This window comes from Chrysochloris asiatica, unplaced genomic scaffold (genome assembly GCF_000296735.1).
Source record: "Chrysochloris asiatica unplaced genomic scaffold, ChrAsi1.0 scaffold00006, whole genome shotgun sequence".
Classification (NCBI taxonomy): domain Eukaryota; kingdom Metazoa; phylum Chordata; class Mammalia; order Afrosoricida; family Chrysochloridae; genus Chrysochloris; species Chrysochloris asiatica.
In genome coordinates this window covers 36,607,723-36,629,395 of record NW_006408524.1, presented here as the reverse complement: position 1 = coordinate 36,629,395, position 21,673 = coordinate 36,607,723, and the positions used below count along the sequence as shown (strand labels likewise).

At 39.5% G+C, this 21,673-nt stretch overlaps 1 protein-coding gene across 2 annotated transcripts in view; it reads right to left on the bottom strand.

Annotated features, from left to right (window-relative positions):
- SNX13 (sorting nexin 13) overlaps positions 1-21,673 on the bottom strand; it is a 163,061-nt gene that overhangs the window by 117,498 nt on the left and 23,890 nt on the right. Inside the window, exon 2 of one of the 2 annotated variants that reach the window (XM_006832237.1) lies at positions 17,490-17,499. The exons of the other annotated variant lie outside the window; for it this stretch is intronic. Coding sequence (XP_006832300.1) covers positions 17,490-17,499 — 10 coding nt within the window. The remainder of the gene's footprint in view (positions 1-17,489; positions 17,500-21,673) is intronic. 2 annotated transcript variants of the gene reach the window in all.

Genomic DNA, 21,673 nt, shown 5'->3' with positions numbered 1-21,673 from the left:
GTGTGTGTGTATATATATATGTATATACATATATATATAAAGAGAGAGGGAAAGAGAAAGTGTCCTGGTGTGGCCATCGTAGGTTAATGTGCTGGACTGCAAAGTCAGTTTGAACCGCAAGGTCGGCAGTTCAAGCTCACCAGCTGCTCCTAGGAAACCCTATATAGGGTCGCTGTGGGTCTCAAACAACTCGACGGCACATAACAACAACATATATAGAAAGACTCCTGTTTCTGTTAAGTGCCATTGAGTAGGTTCTGACTCACAGCAACCCTGTATAGGGTTTCTGAGAAGCAGATGGAGGGTTTGAACTACGGACCTGTGGTTAGCAGTCCATTGCTTATCTTACATTATCATACCAGGAACTACAAAGTAGAAATTATTTAGAATTAATATTTTCTTTTAAAACTAAATTGCAACTTAACTATAATATGACGATACACTTGAAAAAATAATATTTTCAAGGAAAAAATGTTTTATTGAAATTGAGATGCAAAAGCCAAATAGTTCAAATCATAGATAGAAACCCAAAATTATAACTGTAAATGTTTCACTTTGCATTTACCAAAATTTATCTTTAACAAACACCTTCCAAAAAATCTCCATCCTTTAAAATAAACACCTAGCACATATAGAATTCAAATGGTTTATTCAATTAAAGAATTCCTGTTGAGGGAAAACTGGATTTTCTCCCCTGAAATCATTATGAATAGATAAATGTATCCAATTCAACAAGTCACTATATCTATTTGCCTTGCACTGAGAGGTATACAAAGGAAGTATTTATCCTACTCCTGCCATCAAGGAACAGAGAAGCAAGTCTTATAGGAATGAAACAATTAGACACTGAACCAAAGGAAAATAACAGAAAGCATTATAAAATGCTAAATTGAACAAAATGAATGACAAAAAAAACTATAGAACAGACAATAAGCACAGTGAATTATGAGAGAAAAGAGCGTTTTATGTATTCATTCATTCAATCACTAGTCATTGACTGTTCCTTATGTGCTAAGCACGATTCAAGGTGCTAGAGATACCACAAGGAACAAAACACACCCTCATATCAGGAGTTTCAAACAGTACATGGAAAAACTTCATTATTTTCTTATTTCATTTTTCCATGAGCTTTTTGAAGTTCCCCTCATATACATCTTTATAAATATATATCCTGGAAGAAGAAAGAAATAAGTAAGCATACAGTTATATCCTATAGGATAACTGCCTAGAGACAAATAAAGCAACTGTTTAAGTTGGTACAGGGTGCCCAGGTGACACTATCAAATAAGCCCTGGGACTGCTAACCAAAAGAAAAGCAGTTCAAACCCAACAACCACTCCAAGGCAAAAAGAAGAGGCTTTATGCTCCCACAAAGATGTATACCTTTGGAACCCTTCCCCGTTTTCCTTTTGATTCGGATTTGACTCAACATCACTTAACAACAAAGATTTACAGCAAAAGAAATCCGATAACAGCAACACCATGAATCGAAATTAACTTGATGGCAACGGGTATGGTTTGGTAAACGAAGCTCCCAATGATTAGGTGACATATGAAGCAGAAATTTTGGGAAGGATTTACCAGGAACAAATTATTTATAATATTGTCTTCCTACTCCAAAATACTATTTTTCTATGTACCTCAGTGCAATGTAAAGAAAACAAAAATCCTCACCACTGGAGAGCAATAAACAACATTCTTATCAACAGAGAAAAGACTGATGATGCCAAGAACTTCATTCTTCTTGGATCAACTATCAACACTCACGAAGCAGCAGTAAAGAAATCAAATGACATATTGCATTAGGCAAATCTGCTGTACAAGAGCTTTTTACAGTATTGAAGAGCAGAGATGTCAGCTTGAAGACTAAGGCACACCTGACCCAAGCCATGGTATTTTCAATAACCTCATATGCATTTGAAAGCTGGACAGTGAATCAGGAAGACCGTAGAAGAATTGATGCTTTTGAGTCATGGTGTTAGAAGAGAATACTGAAAGTGCGATGGGTTGCCAAAAGAACCAACAGATCCGTGTTGGAAGAAGTGCAGCCAGTGTGCTCCTTGGAGGCCAAGATGGCCAAACTTCATCTCTCATACTTTGGACGTATTGTCAGGAGGGACCAGTCACTGGAGAAGGATATCATGTTTGGTAAGATGGAGGGTCAGAGAAAAAGAGGAAGACCCCCAACGAGATGGATTGGCCAAGTGGCAGCATCAATGGACTCAAGCATGGCAACAATAGTGAAGTTGGCCCAGGATCGGGCAGTGTTTCATTCTGCTGTATATAAGGTCGCTATGGGTCTGTCCCGACTCGATGGCACCTAACAACAACAACAGTGAAGTTTACATTTTCTTTTTCATATAGTGTTCATACATGATAGTTCATTTACATTTATTTTATTTTTTCCCTCACCTTGCCACTACCATCCTTTAACCTGAGGAAAGAATGGCTACTGATGAAGTTTCTGCTCCGTCCTCATGTTCTACTGCCTAAATCAGCCGGGGATACAATTTCAAGCCTAGAGAAGTGGTTTCCTTTGGCTTACTTTTAATAGCTCCAAGTAGGACGTGGTGATTTAGAAAAACAAAGTACAGAGCAGGCCAGCCCCTCTGACAATACTTCTTCCTGAACATCCAGTACCTGATCCACACTAAAGTACCAGATTTCCAACTATGGGAAACAGAAGCTGCTTCCCAAAACTTTATCTAATTATTTTCCCAGGAAACAGTTCTCACAAAGTCTCAGGAAAACTGACACCAGCTATAACCCAGATACTTTCAACCTAACTTCTCTACTGAGAGCTGATCTAATATTACCAACATTATCCCTTTATTTACATAGTTAGATTTATGTTTGCCAGTCTGTTTTTTAAAGCTAAACAATACACTGTTTAAGACTATAGTCAGAGGCCCATCAAGGGAGAAAAGCATGAACAGAATGTGGAACCCTAAAGAGCTCTGGTAGTGTAGTGGTTACGAATTGTTGGGCTATTAACCTCAGGGTCAGCAGTTCGAAACCACCAGCTGTTCCATGGGAGAAAGCTGAGGCTTTCTACTCCTGTAAAGATTTACAGCCTTGGAAACCTAGTTACAGGGTCGTTATGACTGAGAACCGACTCCATGGCACATAACAACAACAATTCAGAGAAGCAGTGACACCAGAGATGGAGACAGAAATGATGACACGGAGAGAGAGCAGCTGAAGAGTCTAGACTCAGGGAAAGAGAAAGGCTATGTGTGCTGGCGGCCAGGAGGCAGGCTTGCAGAATGTGCACTTTGGTTGTTTAAATGATTATATATTCCTGAGCGTTTTTGTGTGCATCCAAAAAAAAAAAAAAAAAAAATCAAAATACTGAATGATGATGAATGGAGGGGATTGTAATTGTAATCAACGCAATGAAGCGATGAGTATAAAACCAATGTGTAAACTATCACTCAATTCACAATAAAAACTTTTAAAAAAAAAAGAATGTAGTCAAAGGATTTTGTTGTTGTTATTGTTTTTTTAAAAAAACAAGGAATATTGCTATGTCTGTGCATAAATAAGCATGCAATTAAAGGACAAACAGGGAGCATCTGAAATGCTTGGTAGTGTTCTATTTCTTTATAAAGGTTATTATATGTGTTCACTACAAACACATATAATTATACAAAACCATATTAATATATGTAAACTATAAACCATATCATATATACTAATTAAACTATATGTAAATGTTTTATGCATGTATTCTTATGATACCTTTCACAATTTAAATATTTACACAGAATCACAAGCAGTTAAAACTAGGATAAGCTACAGCAGCAATTTTCTCTAGAAGCTCAAGTTTCCAGACCTTGATGGATCTTCTTTTACTCATTCGAAAATGGTAGTAAAATTTTTAAAAACAAATTCATTCAATAAATATTTACAAATACCTATAAAGTGAAGGAGGCTACAAGTTAGAATATTCACCACAGGGTAAGCAGTTCAAAATTATTAGGCACTCCACAGATGAAAAATGAAGTTTTCTGCACCTGTAAAAACTTACAGCTTCCAGAAGCCTATACAGGGTCTTTATGAGTCGGAACCAAGTCCACGACACACAACTACCACCAACAAACACAATGTGCCATGCTCTGTTGTGGCCTACAGTCCTGGTGTGGTGCTGTAGAATAAGCACTTCACTGGCAACCACAGGTAGGCAGTTCACACCCATAAGGCAGTCTCAGAAACACTACGTACCATGACAAGCTATGGAAAAACACTATGAGTAACAAGTATTCCAGAACATATAATTGTGCTCAAAAGGAAACTGGACACAGACCAAGAGGAAGTCATTTGAACAGACAAGGAGGACACTGAATCACTTAAAACCAGGAAAGGTGTGCAGAAGAGTTGTATTCTTTCACTAAACTTATTCAATCAATATGTCAAGCAAATCATTCAATAAACTGGATTCTACAAAGAATGTGGCATCAGGATTGGAGGAAGATTCAATAACAACCCACAATATGCACATGATACAACCTTGCTTGCAAAAATTGAAGAGGACTTAAAATACTAATAAAGATCAAAGACTACAGCCTTCAGTGTGGATTGTACCTCAATGTAAAGAAAACAAAAATCCTCACAACTGGTCCAATAAATAGCATCAAGAAAGATAAATGAAGAATGATTACAGTTGTCAAAGACTCCATTTTACTTGGATCCACAATCAACACTCAAGAATATTAAAAGTACTATGGACAAATCTGTGTAGGAAGAAATATAGCCAAAATGTTCCTTAGAAGGCAGGAATGTGAGACTCCATCACTCATGTCCTGTGTGGCGCTGTGGGTTAAATTCTCTAGAATGCAAAATCAGTTTGGAGTGCAAAGTCGGCAGTTGAAATTCACCAGCGGCTCCTACAGGGTCACTATGAGTCAGAACCTACTGGACAGCACTTAGCAACAACAACATTATATGAAATAAAAATCTGGGTCTAAATCAGAGTCCAGATTAGATGAAGCACAAAAATTACTTTAATTAAAATCATGAATAAGACATTATTATTTCTTTCCATTCAGAGACACTACACACACATTGACTCTGAGTCAATTATGACTCATATTAACCTGGTAGGACAGACTACCACATCTTTCTCCCATGGAAGCTGGTAGATTGATTCTTTATTAGCTGCCAACTTTAGTTAGTAGCCAAGCATTTAACCAGTGCACAATTCACAACTCTTTCTAGAACTATCAGCCAACAAAATTATAAAAGAATGAAAAAATAAGATAAAATTATGATCATCTGCAGTTAAATGGAAAGCTAAAAGCTTAAAGCAATGAATTAGAAATGATTAAAACAGTCACACAGCAATAATGTTGTTGCTGTTAATAAGAGCCGTTGAGTCGGTTCCGACTCATAGCGAACCTTTAAATGATTTCCAAGGAGTAGCTGGTAGGTTTGAACTGTCTTCGCGTTGTAGTTCACAGTCCAGTGCTGATCCTAGAATCTGGCTTATTTTAAAACTAAAAGAAGAAAACCGTCTAAATATACACAAACAAAGGGAAATAGTTAATGTTCAACCATTTCAAGAGGTAGCATATGATCAAGAGCCAATGATACTGAAGGAGGAAGTCCAAGGTGCATTGAAGGAATTGGCAAAGAACAAGGCACCAAGAACTGAAGGAATAAAAATAGAAATCTTTCAAGAAAGTGAGGCGGCACTGGAGGCACTTACTCATCTATGCCAAGAAATTTGGAAGACAAGTATCTGGCTGACTGATTGGAAGAATTCAGTATATGTGCCCAATCCAAAGAGAGGTGACCTAATGGAATGAGGAAATCATTGGACAATCTCTTTGATATCCCATGCGAGTAAAGTTTTACTAAAGGTAATATAGAAACAGCTGCAAGCACACATTGACAGAGAACTTCCAAAGTTTGAAGCCAGATTCAAAGAGGCCGTGGAACAAGGGTATCATTGCTGATGTCCGATGATCTTGAATAAACGCAGAGAATATCAGAAAGATGTTTACCTGTGCTTTATTGACTACACAAAGGCTTTTGATTGTGTGGATCATGACAAGCTATGGACAATATTGCAAAGTATGAGTATTCCGGAACACTTGATTGTGCTCATAAGGAATCTGTACATGGACCAAGAGGCAGTTGTTCAAACAGAACATGGGAACAATAAAAATGATTTAAAATTAAGAAAGGTGTGCGACAGGATTGTATTCTTTCACCATATTTATTCAACCTGAATGCTGAGCAAATAATCTGAGAAGCTGGATTCTACGAAGAAAAATGTGGCATCAGGATTGGAGAAAGGCTCATTAACAATCTGCAATATGCAGATGATACAACCTGGCTTGATGAAAGTGAAGAGGACTTAAAATATTTATTGATGGACGGGTCTCTTGTGATACAATAGTGAATAATTGTTATCAGGACTGATTGTGAGGGACGGAAATGTAAAGGTAGATGTTTTATAGCAAGGAGGGGAATGATTAACTTTTCAGCCTAGGAGCAGAGGTCCCTAGAACCATCAAGGGAGAAGAGCAGAGAGCGGGACCCTACCCAGAGAAGCAGTGATGCCTGAAATGGAGCCAGAGATGATGACGTGGAGCAATGGAGCAGCTGGAGACTTTAGATCCAGAGAGGGAGAGCAACTGTGTGCTGAAGACCTGGGGGGTATCGGGGAAGGACTGCATGGAGGGGATTGTAACCACGGCAATGAGAGGATATACTATAGAACGAATGTAAAACCAATGTTCTCCCATGTAAACTATCACATAATTCACAAAAAAACATTAAAAATACATATATATATTTACTGATGAAGATCAAAGACCACAGCATTCAGTATGGATTGCTCCTCACTGTGAAGACAAAAAAAAATCCTCACCATTGGACCAATAAACAATAATCTTATCAACGGAGAAAAGACTGAAGTTGTCAAGGACTTCATCCTTCTTGGATCAACTATCAACACTCATGGAAGCAGCAGTCAAGAAATCAAACGTCGCATTGCATCATGCAAATCTGCTGCACAAGACCTTTTTAAAGTGTTGAAGAGCAAAGATGTCAGCTTGAGGATTAAGGTGAGCCTGACCCAAGCATGTGAAAGCTGGACAGTGACTAAGGAAGACTGTAGAAGAATTGATGCTTTTGAGTTATGGTGTTGAAGGAGAATATTGAAAGTACCATGGGCTGCCAAAAGAACCAACAGATTTGTACTGGAAGAAGTACAGCTAGAGTGCTCCTTGGATGCCAGGATGGCCAAACTTCATCTCTCATACTGCAGATATACTGTCAGGTAGGACCAGTCACCGGAGAAGGATATCATGTTTGGTACAGTGGAGGATCAGAGAAAAAGAGGTTGACCCCCCAGTGGAATGGATTGGCCAAGTGGCAGCATCAATGGGCTCAAGTGTGGCAACAGTAGTGAGTTTGGCCCAGGATCGGGCATTGTTCTGTTGTGCACAGGGCAGTTATGAGTCAGTACTGACTCGATGGCACCTAACAACAACAGCACACATAAACAAAGGAGCTCTGGCAGCGTAGTGGTTACGAATCGGGCTGCTACCTCAAGGTCATCAGTTCAAAACTACCAGCGGTTCCGCAGGAAAAAGATGAGGCTTTCCGCTCCCATAAAGATTTACAACCTTGGAAGCCCTGTGCAGGGTCACTATGGGTTGGAACTGACTCAATGGAACTTAACAACAACAACATACATAAACAGGACTCCTGGTGTGCCACTGTAGGATAAGCACTGGACTGCTAACCACAAGGTTGGTGGTTCAAACCCACCAGCTGCTCCTTGGAAACCCTACCAAGGTCACTATGAGTCGAAACGGACTCAATTGCACTTAAGAACATACTAGATCAAATATGTCCTGGTGGTGCACTAGGTTAAGCAACCCGCTGCTAACCACAGGGTCAGCAGTTCAAACTCACCAGCCATAGCACAGAAAAAAGATGAAGACTGTCTCTCCCATAAAAATTATTGGTCTTGGAAACACTGTGGAGCAGTTCTACTCTGTCCTATAGGTTCTTACGAGTTGGAATCAATTCGATGGCAGTGGGAGTGGTTTTACGCTGTACTGAAATAAACAAAACTTTAAATTCTGCTGAGAGACAGAAAAGATGACCTTGGTAAATACAAAAGCATTGTGTTTTAGAATACAAAACTCAGTATTATTAATGAAAAAACAGGTTAGCTGTCATCTAGCAGCACCCTGACTCCTGAACACAACAGAACAAAACACACTTGCCTGCTTCTGAGTTATCCCCATAATCAGTTGTGGATCTGACTACTGTGATCCATACGGCTTTCACTGGCTCCTCTGGAAGCAAATCACCAGACCTTTCTTCCTACTTAGTCTTAGTATGGAAGCCCCACTGAAGCCTGTTAAACATAATTGCAACATGCAAACCTCCAATGACAGATGGGTGGTGACTTCACTAGAGATGAGGTGCACTGGGCAGAAAGTGAACCCAGTCGCTCACATTTGGTACTGATATTGCTAAGTGCCATTGAGTCAGTTCCAACTCAGAGACCCTGCATACGGTTTTCAAGGAGCAGTTGGGGGTGTTGAACCAACAACCTTGTGGCAAGTAGTCCAGTGCTTATTGTACAATGTCAAGCCAGCACTCCTTTCTTTCACAAGTAAAAATTTCTACCATGGAACTACCAGTGCTTCATAGTAAAAAAAAAAAAAGAAAATTAATTCTCTCCAAATATATGTGTATTTCATAATACCTTATTCATAATTCTAAAATCCAAAAAGCACTGAAAACTAAAAATGGATCAAATCCTATACTTAGAATTCTGCATACCATATTTATTTTCATTTACTCCTGAACTCAGAACAACTTAAATAGTCAACAGCGTGATATAGCAATAATGCTCATGAGATATGTGGTGTTCAGGTATTTGCCTACCTGAGTTCAAATTTACCTTTACTATATATTAGCTGTGTAACCACTGTTGTTAGACATCATCGAGTCAGCTCCAACTCATAGCAACCCTGTGCACAACAGAAGGAAACACTGCCTAGGCCTGCCCCATCCTCACAATCATTAGTAAGCCTGAGCTCACTGTTGCTGCCACAATACCAATCCATTGGGGTATTGGGGGTCTTCCTCTTTTTCACTGGCCCTTAGGTTTACCAAGCATAATGTTCTTTACATGTCTTTACTTCCTAGCCTATATCTGTTAAGAGTAAATGAGTTTAGAGCCTACTGGTCAATTTTAGCTAATCCACTACTATTAAACCTAGGTTAACAATAAAGAAACTAAGGCACAAATTAGTCAAACAATTGCCCAAGGTCACATTGCTATTAAGTACAAGAATGAATCTGAACCTAAGCAAATCCTGACTCTTCATCAGAACTTCAAACAAACCAACTGTCAAGTACCTGAAGTTAAGACACAGTATTGAAAAAAATGCTAAAATCGTAACTGAATGCTTCTTTCTATATAATTTTTTATCAGCTTACTACATTCCTAAGAAATTAGTTAGAAAATAAATTGTAATAAATGAATGTAATAAACTCCTGGCCTGAACTTAAAATTGTATATTTTTATTATTAGAAAATTAATTTATCTGTGTACACAAGAAACAAATGGAAAGAACTTAAGTTTCAAAGGAAGCCACTAAGTTATAGTGTCTAGATAACATCGCTTTGGCCTTGAGCTAAGGAAGGCAAATAACACACACAAAACTAAAATTCCACTTTGCCACTACCTTTCATTCTAACTTGTGCAAATCATTGAACATCTTTTTGAACCAGAATTTGCATCAGCAACATTGTTATGAGACCATTTCTCAAGTCATTTCTAGATGTAGAAGACTGGTTAAGTAACTCTGTTCATAACTGCTCAGCTAATTAGATACAGAGCCATACCTAGACTATCATACAAAAAAAGGAGGCTAAGTGGAAACAGCTGTTTCAGATGAGACAGGGACCAAACTATCAAAGGACCCACAGTAAGGACCTTGAAATTAGATAGGAATCACTCGAGTGGGTCAACCACTTTCAGAGTTATAATCATCCAGTATGTTGTTGTTGTTGTTGTTAGGTGCCATCGAGTTGGTATTGACTCATTACAAGCCTATGTACAACAGAACAAAACACCGTCCTGTCCTGGGCCAACCTCACAATCGTTGCTACGCCTGAGCCCACTGCTTCCACCACTATGCTGATCCATCTCGTTGGGGTCTTCCTCTTTTTCTCCAGCCCTTCACTTCATCAAACATAATATCCTTCTCTAGTGACTGGTCCCTCCTGACAACATGTCCCAATTATGAGAAAAGAAGTCTAGCAATCTTGGCTTCCAAGGAGCACTCTGTCTGCACTTCTTCCAACACAGATCTGTTTATTCTTTTAGTAGCCCATGGCACTTTCAATATCGTCCTCCAACACCATCACTCAAAAGCATCAATTTTTCTACAGTCTTCCTTATTCACTGTCCAGCTTTCGCATGTATATGAGGTTACTGAAAATGCCATGGCTTGGGGGGTCAGGTGCACCTCATTCTTCAAACAGCTATCTTTGCTCTTCAACACTTTAAAGAGATCTTGTGTAACAGATGGTTGATCCGAGCAAAATGAAGTCTTTGACAACTTCAATCTTTTTTTCCATTTATATGGATGTTGTTTATTGATCCAGCTGTGAAGATTTTTGTTTTCTTTACATTGAGATGCAACCCATACCGAAGGCTGTGGTCTTTGATCTTCAACAGCAAATATTTTAACTCCTCTTCACTTTCAGTAGGTAAGGTTGTATCATCTGCCTATCAAAGGCTATTAATGATTCTGCCTCCAATCCTAATGCCATGTTTTTCTTCATACAATCAACCTTCTCGGATTATTTGCACAGCATACAGGTTGAATAAGTATGGTGTATTATGGTGTAAGAATACAAACCTGGCACACAACTTTCCTAATTTTAAACTATTTGGTTTTCCCTTGTTATATTCACACAACTGCCTGTTGGCCTATGTACAGGTTCCTCGTGAACACAATAAAGTGTTCCAGAATATTCATACTTAGCAATGTTGTCTAAGCTTGTCATGATCCACAAAATCAAAAGCCTGTACCTAGTCAATAAAGCACAGGTAAATGTTTTTCTGGCATTGACTGCTTTCAGTCAAGATCCATCTGACATCAGCAGTGATATGCCTAATTCCACATCCTCTTCTGAATCCTGCTGATATTCTGGAAGTTCCCTGTCAATGTATGGTTGCAGCTGTTTTGGGATTATCTTTAATAAAAAACTTTACTAGCATGGGATATAAATGATATTTTCCGATGATTTTGTCATTTCAATGGGTCACCTCTCTTTGGAAAGGGCACAAATACGGATCTCTTTCAGTCAGTTTGTCAGATAGTTATTCTCCAAATTTCTTGGCATAGATGAGTGAGTGCCTCCAGTACCACATTAATTTGTTGAATTTTTTCAATTTGTGTTCCATCAATCCAAGTGCCTTGTTCTTTGCCAGTGACTACAATGCACCTTGGAATTCTTCCTTCAGGATCACTGGCTCTTGATCATATGCTACCTGTTGAAATGGCTGAACACTGTCCATTTCTTTTTGGTACTGTCACTGTATGTATTCCTTCCATTTTCTTTTGATGCTTTCTGCATCATTTAATAATTTGCCCACAGAATCCTTCAATACTGCAAGTTGAGGCTTGAATTTTTTCTTCAGTTCCCACAGTGTGAGAAATGTTGAGTATTGTCTTCCCTTTTGGTTTTCTAACTTCAGGTCTTTGCACATTTCGTTATAATATCTGACTTTGTCTTCTCGAGTTGACCTTTGAAATTTTCTGTTCAGTTCTTGTACCTCATTTCTTGCATTTGCTTTAGAATCCCTATGCTGAAGAGCAAGTTTCAGAGTCTCTTCTGACATCCATTTTGCTCTTTTCCTTTTTTCTTGTCTTCTTAATGACCTTTACTTTCTTCCTGTATGATGATCTTGATGTCATCCCACAACTCTTCTGGTATTCGGTCTTAGATGTCTAATGCATCAAATCTGTTGTTCAGATGATCTCTAATTTCAAGTGGGATAAATTCAAGGTCATATTTTGGCTCTCATGGACTTATTTTAATTTTCTTAAGCTTCACCCTGAACTTGCATACAAGCAATTGATTGATGGTCTGTTCCAGTGGGCCTTCACCTGGTTTTGTCTGATGATATGAAGCTTTTCCACTTTCTCTTTCCACAAATGTAGTCTATTTGATGTCTATGTATTCTATCTGGTGAGCTCTATGTGGATGGATGTTGTTGTTGTTAAGTGCCGTCGAGTCGGTTCCAACCCATAGCGACCCTGTACAGGGTTTCCGAGGGTGTAAATCCTTACGGGAGTAGAAAGCCTCATCTTTCTCCCGTGGAGCGGCTGGTAGTTTCGAACCGCTGACCTTTAGGTTCGCAGCCCAATTCGTAACCACTACGCTACCAGAGTTCCTTATGTGGATGGATAGTCATCTTTTATGTTGCTTAAAAAAGGTATTCACAATGAAGATGTCATTGCTCATGCAAAATCCTATCATGCAATCTCCAACATCACTTCTATCACCAAGACCTTATTTTCCAACTACTAAGGAGCTCTGGTAAGGAGCTCTGGTAGCGTAGTGGTTACGAATCGGGCTGCGAACCTTAAGGTCAGCAGTTCGAAACTACCAGCCGCTCCGAGGGAGAAAGATGAGGCTTTCTACTCCCGTAAGGATTTACACCCTCGGAAACCCTGTACAGGGTCGCTATGGGTCGGAACCGACTCGACGGCACTTAATAACAACAACAAGGAGCTCTGGTAGCGTATCGGTTACGAATCGGGCTGCAAACCACAAGGTCAGCAGTTCAAAACTACCAGCTGCTCTGTGGAAGAAAGATGAGGCTTTCTGCTCCCGTAAAGATTTATAACCTCGGAAACCCTGTACAGGGTCTCTATGGGTCGGAACCAACTCGACAGCACTTAACAACAACAACAACAACAATTCTTCCTCTTTGTTCCCAACCTTTGCATTCCAATCACCAGTAATTATCAATGAATCTTGACTGCAAGTTTTACTAATTTCAGACTGAAGAAGTTGGTAGAATTCTTCAATTCCATCATCACTGGTTTTAGTGTTTGGTGTGTAAATCTGAATAGTAGTGGTATTAACTGGTCTTCCTTGTATGTGTATGGGTATCATCCTATCAAAGACAGCGAGCGTTGTACTTCAAGACAGATTTTGGTACATTCTTTTTGATGATGAATGTGACACCATTCCTCTTCAATTTGTCATTCCCAGCATAGGAAATCATGTGACTGTCAGATTCAAAATGGCCAATACCAGTCCATTTCATCTCACGAATGCCTAGGATACAGATTTATGCATTCCATTTCATTTTTTTACATTTTCCTTTCCTGGAATGTACTTTGTACATTCCATGTTCCAATTATTAATGGATGTTTACAGCTGTTTCTCTTCATTCTGAGTTGTGCCACATAAGCAAATGAAGGTACAGAAGGCTTTATCCATTCACATCATCCTGGTAAACTCTACTTTGAGGAGGCAGCTCTTCCCCAGTTGTATTTTGAGTGCCTTCCAATTGGAAGCTCAGATGAAATCAGTCCACCATGACTGACCCTGCTGGTATTCAAAACACCCGTGGCATAGCTTCCAAAATTATAGCCACACACAAACCACTAGAGTATGACAAACTAACAGACGATAATTAGATACATTTTATGATACAGGGCAATCAACCAGATGGGCTGAGCGTCTAAAAGCTGATACTACCACCTTCAGTGCGAACTTGGATCACAGATTTACCTATGTGTTCAATTACAAAAATAATTGTTGTTGTTATGTGCCATGGAGTTAGTTCCAACTCATAGAGACCCTGTACAGGGTTTCCGAGGCTGTAAATCTCTATGGGAGCAGAAAGCCTCATCTTTCTCCCGCGGAATAGCTGGTAGTTTCGAACTGCTGACGATGAGATTCGCAGCCCAATTCATAACCACTACGCTACCAGAGCTCCTTAGAATTGGCCTGTTTTCCTCTCACATTTTTCTATCTGTAAGAAGTAGAAAACTCCACATAATTACAATGTACTGTGTGTGCTCATGACAATCATTGTTCCATATTGCTGTTGTTGTTGTTAAGTGTCGTGGAGTCATTTCTGATTCATAGTGACCCTGTATAAGGTTTCCAAGGAGCGGCTGGTGAATTTGAACCACCAACCTTGTGGATCAAACTGACCTGGCAGTACAGTGCTTTATCCCATAGCACCACTCCAGAACTCCATATTACATAGTAGTTTATTTCACCAGAATCTTATGCATAGAAGCTTCTCACTCAATATAGAAGTAATTAACTTACTAGATAGAGAATGAAATAGGGAGAGAAAAAGAAAGAGAGAAAGATGAAGAAAAAAATCATCCTGAATTAAAAATCATCCTTAACCCTACCTAATATCATGGATTTAGTAAAGACTAGAGTCCTGGTGTGGCGCTGTGGGTTAATGCGCCAGACTGCAAAGCCATTTGAACTGTAAGGTCGGCGGTTCGAGCTCACCAGCTGCTCCTTGGAAACATTATACAGGATCGCTATGGGTAAGAATCAACTCGACAGCACTTAACAACAACAACTGGAAGCATAGTGGTTACGAATCAGGCTGTAAACCTTAAGGTCAGCAGTTGGAAACTACCAGCCGTTCCGCGGAGAAAGATGAGGCGTTCTGCTCCCGTAAAGATTTATAGCCTCAGAAACCTTGTACAAGGTCTCTATGGGTCCAAACCGACTCGACGGCTGCTTAACAACAACACTCTCCTACCAGTAAAACCTACATTCACCTCCCCCAAATCATCCAAGGATTTGTCCTTGTTTTTACATGGCACTGATGTTGTCAGTCAACTCACCATGTTCCTACCCACTTCCTTTTTAAGATGGCAGCTACAGAAAGACAGCTATACAGAGATCACCCCTATGAATTTTCTAGGCCAATTAACAGTCCCAAACTCACTCTTGCACTCATCCTTATTTAAGTGATCTAGTGTATCCTGGTGAGAACAATTAAAGACTGATAATATTGTGCAAGTTTTCAATCCAGCTGTGGAACCAATAGGGCTAGAGAGCAGACACCTGAATTATCTACTCTAGTCTCTAACCTGGTCAACAGACAAAAAAGGTAGCCGCTGGACAACTGTGGAGTTGCTCCTCCCTCAACTCAGGATGTCTATAAGCTATACACAAATACTTTTAGCAGTAACTATAAAATGTTAAAGACCACATGCTAACAGCAGGGCTACTCTTACCATTCGAGAATGAGAAAATGAAAAACAAAAAGCTATTATTTCTATGTTTCAAAAATTACATTCTGTGAGTCAAAAAATAATTGTAAACTGTTTAAAATAATAGCAAGTTCTTACATGATACAAACTACATTAGGTTAGTCATATATATTACTGTATCTTTAGAGTAATTTTGTATACACTGAACCCCTGCCAAATTATCCATACCATTGGGAGAAAGTGAATTAGGGACTTCAACAGTACACTGTTGAGGAAAAACAAAAGATGTGTATTTAATGAATGATTTCCTTGATACAAGAAAACATAATGAGTATTTAAAGTGTGGAAATAGTAGTATACCAGAGTACAATCCTCAACAAGCTTTTAGGGTTTGTAGTCAGCAGGCTTCAAGAAAATATTAAAACTTTCCAATTGCAAAATTACTTCACTGGAGTTATCTGTATTTCAATGAAAAGTCTAGTAAAAAGACAAGGCTGAAACAATATTTTTCTAGCTATACCAGAGATTTTACGCTTTAAAAATAATAAACTTTCTTATCATCATCAAATATATATATATGGAGCTCTGGTAACGTAGTGGGGGTTACAAATCGGGCTGTGAACCACAAGGTAAGCAGTTAGAAATTACCAGCTGCTCCGCAAGAGAAAGATGAGGCTTTCTGCTCCCATAAAGATTTACAGCCTCAGAAACCCTGTCCAGGGTCACTATGGGTCGGAACCAACTTGATGGCACTTAACAACAATAAGGCACAGGTAAACATCTTTCTGATATTCTCTGCTTTCAGCCAAGATTCACCGGACATCAGCAATGATAATCTCTCGTTCGACGGCCTCTTCTGAATCCAGCTTGAACCTCTGGAAGTTCTCTGTCAATGAATGATTGTAGCCGTTTCTGTATTACTTTTAGCAAAACTTTACTCGCTTGAGATATCATTGTACAATATCATTAATATCATAAGCAATCAAGAGATAGGGTAGCTGAGGACTCTAGGCCCATGGACTGAGAAAGGCTGGGTACCTGCGTGCAGGAGACTGCCTTGCAAAATGTACTCTGGACATTTAAATGAGAATATATTTCTTGCTTTGCATGTGTGTTGTTTGTTGTTAGGTACCACTGAGTCACAACAGAATGAAACACTGCGCAGTCCTGCGCCAACCTCACAATCGTTGCTAACCCTGAGTCCACTGCTGCTGCTACTGAATCTACCCATCTCTTTAGGGGGAGTCTTCTTTTTCTTCAATGCTCCACTTTAACAAACATGATATCCTTATCCAGGGACTGGTCCCTCCTGATAATATGTCCGAATTATGAGCAATGAAGTCTAGCCATTCTGGCTTCCAAGGAGCATTTTGGCTTTGTATGTATGCATCAAATATTTTTTGCATTGTTCATTTATGAAAAGTAAGAAGTAAAAGGGAAGCCTTCAACACCTGCATTCTTAGCAATAGTCATTGCAGAAATTTTGAGTGTTCTTTTAACAATTTCTATGCCAATTTTTTTATCTTCATTTGCTGGAGCTAGTGAGTCCAAGGCTAGAATGCACTGAAGCAGAGCATAGCCACCTCCAAGAACAATGCCCTCATCAACAGCAGCTCCTGTTGCACTGACGGCATCTGTAACTCTGTCTTTCTTTTCATTCACTTCCACATCACTTGTTCCACCAACTTTTAGCACAGCTACTCCTTCTGAAAGTTTTGCCAGTCGTTCATTCAGCTTTTCTTTTTCATATTCACTAGTTGTGATGTCTAACTGCTCAACAATTTCTTGGATATGTTTTCAACTTGAGCCTTGTCACCTTTTCCTTTCATGAGCATGACATCAACTTCAGGCACAATGACCTCTCCAACTTTCCCTAAGTCATGAGCCTGAACACCTTCAAGATTCCGTGTTAATCCCTCATCTCCAAATACTGCACCACCAGTGGCAATAGCCGTGTCTTTAAACTGGTTCTTTCTATTATCACCAAAACCAGGAGTTTTGACTGCTACACTTGAAGACCAACTTCTAGCCTACTCAAAACAAGAGTACTTAGAACTTCTCCATCAACATCTTCAGCATGACCAAAGGCTTACGGTAAGCAATGGCAATTTCAAGAGCAGGTACAACAGACTTTGATACTAGAAGTTTTCTTTTCACTCAATAGAACATAGGCATCCTGGAATTCACATTTTTGACCTTTTGATATATTAATAAAGTATGGGAAAATATAACCTCGGTCAAACTTCATGCCTTCAATAATTTCTAACTCATCATTCAAGGTTTTTCCATCCTTTACTGTGATGACACCTTTTCTCCCAACCTTTTTCATGGCATCAGAAATGGTGCCAATTTCTTTGTCTCCATTTGCATAAATTGTAGCAACCTGCACAATTTCTTCAGGAGTTGTCACAGGTTTAGACTGCTTCTTAAGTTCAGCAATTGTTCTTTAAGACAACAGAAAGAACCAGCATCAACAGCTAACATTACACCTCTCCTGATTTTTACTGGATTAGTGCCTTTGCTAATCTTCTTGAAACCTTCCTTGGCAATAGAGCCAATACAGTACCAGCGGTGGTGTCATCCCCAGCCTCTTCATTTGTGTTGTTGGCAACATCCTGAAGAAGTTTGGCCCCAATATTTTTGTATTTATCCTGTAAGTCAATTGACTTAGCAACAATCACACCATCTTTTGTTACTCTGGGGCTTCCTTAACTCTGTTCAGTTTTTCCCTTTGGCCCCAAAGTAATCACTACAGCTCTGGCTAAGATGAGGAGCCAGCCCTGGACACTGAACTCATCTGGCAAAGGACTGCAGGTAACCTGAGCATTTCTGTGGGGCAGCAGGCTGGCGGGCTCGTGGAGAGGAAGGCTGTCAGTGGCAAGTGAGGGCTGCAATTATTATACTTTTAAAAGCTGTAATTTTTAAAAGAAAAATGTGTTTGAGAATCTGCTGACATTGGCGCCTGATGTTCTCATATTCCTAAACTTAATAGTGTAAAAAAGTCAAGTCATGTATCAAATTAATAAAAATGGATTGCAGTTAACCAATTTACTCTTAACACAAATCTGAATCAATGTAGTAATTACATAACACAGTCACTTTAGTTAATCTAAAGTTAAGTGGTATCTGAGAAACTCATTCTCTATAGGTACAATTCAAATGCAAATAAGGAGAGCCTGCCTAAATATATACAAAGTACCTCTTTTCACTCTAAATGGATACCATTTCTTGTATATTGAAAAAAATAAATAAAATTTACAAATAGTTACTCACAAATCTAGGACTGAGCTGAATTGTTACTGAAAAGCATCACATGTAAAAGAAAAGGCTTTGCCACTGCTAAGTAGAGCAGAGTGTTAAACTAGCCCAAGAGTTCAGCTGAGTGAACAAAGGTAAGCTACAGAACACTGACCAAGCCTTTAGAGTCTAGAGGCTTCCTATGCCAATATTAGAACACCACCAGGCCTCTAACCACTGTCCTAGGAGAGTCTGAAGAGCAACAGCCCTGAACCCTGCCTGGGTCTACTCCATGGATCTTGCACAATCAGTCCAGGACTGCTCATGAAGAGAACAATAAAAGGGTACAGGACTTTCTTTGAAGTCAACAGATCATAAAGACTAACTTCTGAGAACCATTAACGCAATTCCTAACTGCCATCCACCATGGAACCAATGCATATATCCTCCAGACTAATTCTGAACCCACTATGCCTTACAGACCTTTCAACCTTTCTACTTTGTCCTAGAAGGTCGCTGAGTCAGAACCTGTATATTTTTTTAGGGGGCATTTTAAAATCCCAATGCCCAGGTTATACCCAATACAAATTAAATGAGAATAGCTTATTTAATGAAATTAGAAGTTTCTAGTTATATGAAGAAAAACGTGGCATCAGGACTGGAGGAAAACTCATTAACAACCTGCGACGTGCAGATGATACAACCTTGCTTGCTGAAAGTGAAGAAGACTTAAAAGATTTACTGATGAAGATCAAAGAGCACAACCTTCAGTATGGATTGCATCTCAATGTAAAAAACACAAAAATCCTCACCACTGGACCAATAAACAACATTCTTGTCAACAGAGAAAAGACTGAAGATGTCATGTCATTCTTCTTGGATCAACTAGAAGCAGCAGTCAAGAAATCAAATTTGCATTAAGCAAATTTGCTGCACAAGATTTGTTTAAAGTGTTAAAGAGCAAAGACGTCAGCTTGAAAACTAAGGTGTGCGAGACCCAAGCCATGGTATTTTCAATAACCTCACACGCATGCGAAAGCCAAACAATGAATAAGGGAAAACCGTAGAAGAATTGATGCTTTTGAGTTATGGTGTTGGAGGAGAATATTGAGAGTGCCATGTGCTGCCAAAAGAATCAACAGATCTGTGTTGGAAGAAGTGCAGCCAGAGTGCTCCCTGGAGGCCAGGATGGCCAAACTTCATCTCTCATACTTGGGACATATTGTCAGGAGAGACCAGTCACTGGAGAAGGATACCTTGTTTGGTAAGGTGGAGGGTCACAGAAAAAGAGGAAGAACCCAGTGAGATGGATTGGCCAAGTGGCAGCATCAATGGGCTCAAGTGTGGCAACAATAGTGAGGATTGCCCAGAATCAAGCAGTGTTTCGTTCTGCTGTGCATAAGGTCACTATAAGTCGATACCAACTCGATGTCACCTAACAACAACAAAAAGTGTGCTGAAAAGTTGGCATTAGTGTAATTTGTTGTTAAGTGCCATACAGTTGGTTTTAACTCATACATAAGGGCTTTGTTGTTATTGTTAAGTGCCATCCAGTCAGTTCCAACTCATAGCGTCCCTGTATAGCATTTCTGAGGAGCAGTTGGTGAGTTCGTACTGCTAACCTTGTGGTTCAAACCAACCTAATGGTCAAGTGCTTAAACTCCAGTACCACACCAGGATTCCATATAAGGGCACAATTATTATTAAGTGTTGTCAAGTCAGTTCCAACTCATATAGACATGTATAGGGTTTCCAAGGAATAGCTGGTGGGTTTGAACTGCCGACCTTGTGGCTCAAACTAACCTTGCAGTCCAGAGCAATAACCCACAGCACCGCACCAGCACTCCAATAACAGCATTACTCCTTTGTAAAGTTTACCAGATGATTCCAATATGCAGTTAAGAGCAAAGACCACTCATCTCTAAGACTCTCCTAGTCACTCACTGAAAACATGGTACACACATTTCTATCTCATGTACTGCTAAACCTGAGTTATTTCAACATAAATATGAATAATCCATCCAACACTTATAACGTCATAAGCACCTTCCTTCCACTAACTTTCACTGGAACTTCACTTTATTTGCTATAAGACAAAATTAACTACATTATTCTATGACCACAATCTTCCAGTTCTCAATTAATGACACCAACTGCATCTATTTTTCATTGGCATTCAAAGTTAGAAGACACTTGATTCCTCCAGTTTCTCCTTACTTAGTCCACTTCTATATTATCCTCCCTATCTAAATTAGATCAGACTCTGTGGTTCACCATGTCAACCACTCTCGTGTCAATATCCTTACCTACCACAATATGCTGGTATTGCCTATTTGTTCTTGTTATTAAGTGCTGCCGAGTTTGTTCTGACTCATAGCAACCTTGTAAAAGGTTTCTGAGGAGCAGCTGGTGAGCTCGAACCGCCAACCTTGCCATTCAAACCAATCTTGTAGTCCAGTGCAGTAACCCACAGCGCCACATACCATGAGGATATAAACTGTATGTTTTGTTCAGTTATATTACTGCAGTGTAGTGAATTATTTAATGTCTATCTGGCTAGTTTGTACCTTCCACCAAATAATGTTTTGCCCTGCCAGATCTGGGTTAGAAAAAGGTAGGAAGATACTGATAAGGATGACATCATTCATCTGTGGATGTTAATATAGTTCACTGTAATTATAAAATCTTTTGAAACTCTAGCATGGGTATAAAATGAGCCATTTCAGAAGCAGGAGGAGGAATCTCACTACCATCAAAGAAAAAGAACCAAGTGTGGAGTGCGTTCTTTAGACCCCAAGATCCCTCCTCAATGAACCTCCTCGACCCAGGGACAGAAAGCTGTGACCCAGGAGGAGTGATAGAAGAGCAGCAGCAGCAATACCAAGAGCCTGAGCTGAAGACTGAGCAGTGGGCTCCCAGTCCATCATGAAGCAAGTAATGTTGAGTGACTTTAGGTAGGAGGCTTGCTTGAGAATACCGAGTTAGGTTTGCTGGTTCACAGAGGTAGAGCTGAATGACCTCAGGCTAAAATTTCTGGTGGAGTGGTATGTCCTGTGGGCATTAATCAGCAGCCCTAAAAAAACTGTGTAACATTAGCAGGGCAGAGAGAGGCCTTCCTATGGAGGTGATTGATGAGAGACTTCCTAACTAGAAAAAATCTGCCCTGAGCATTTCTGACC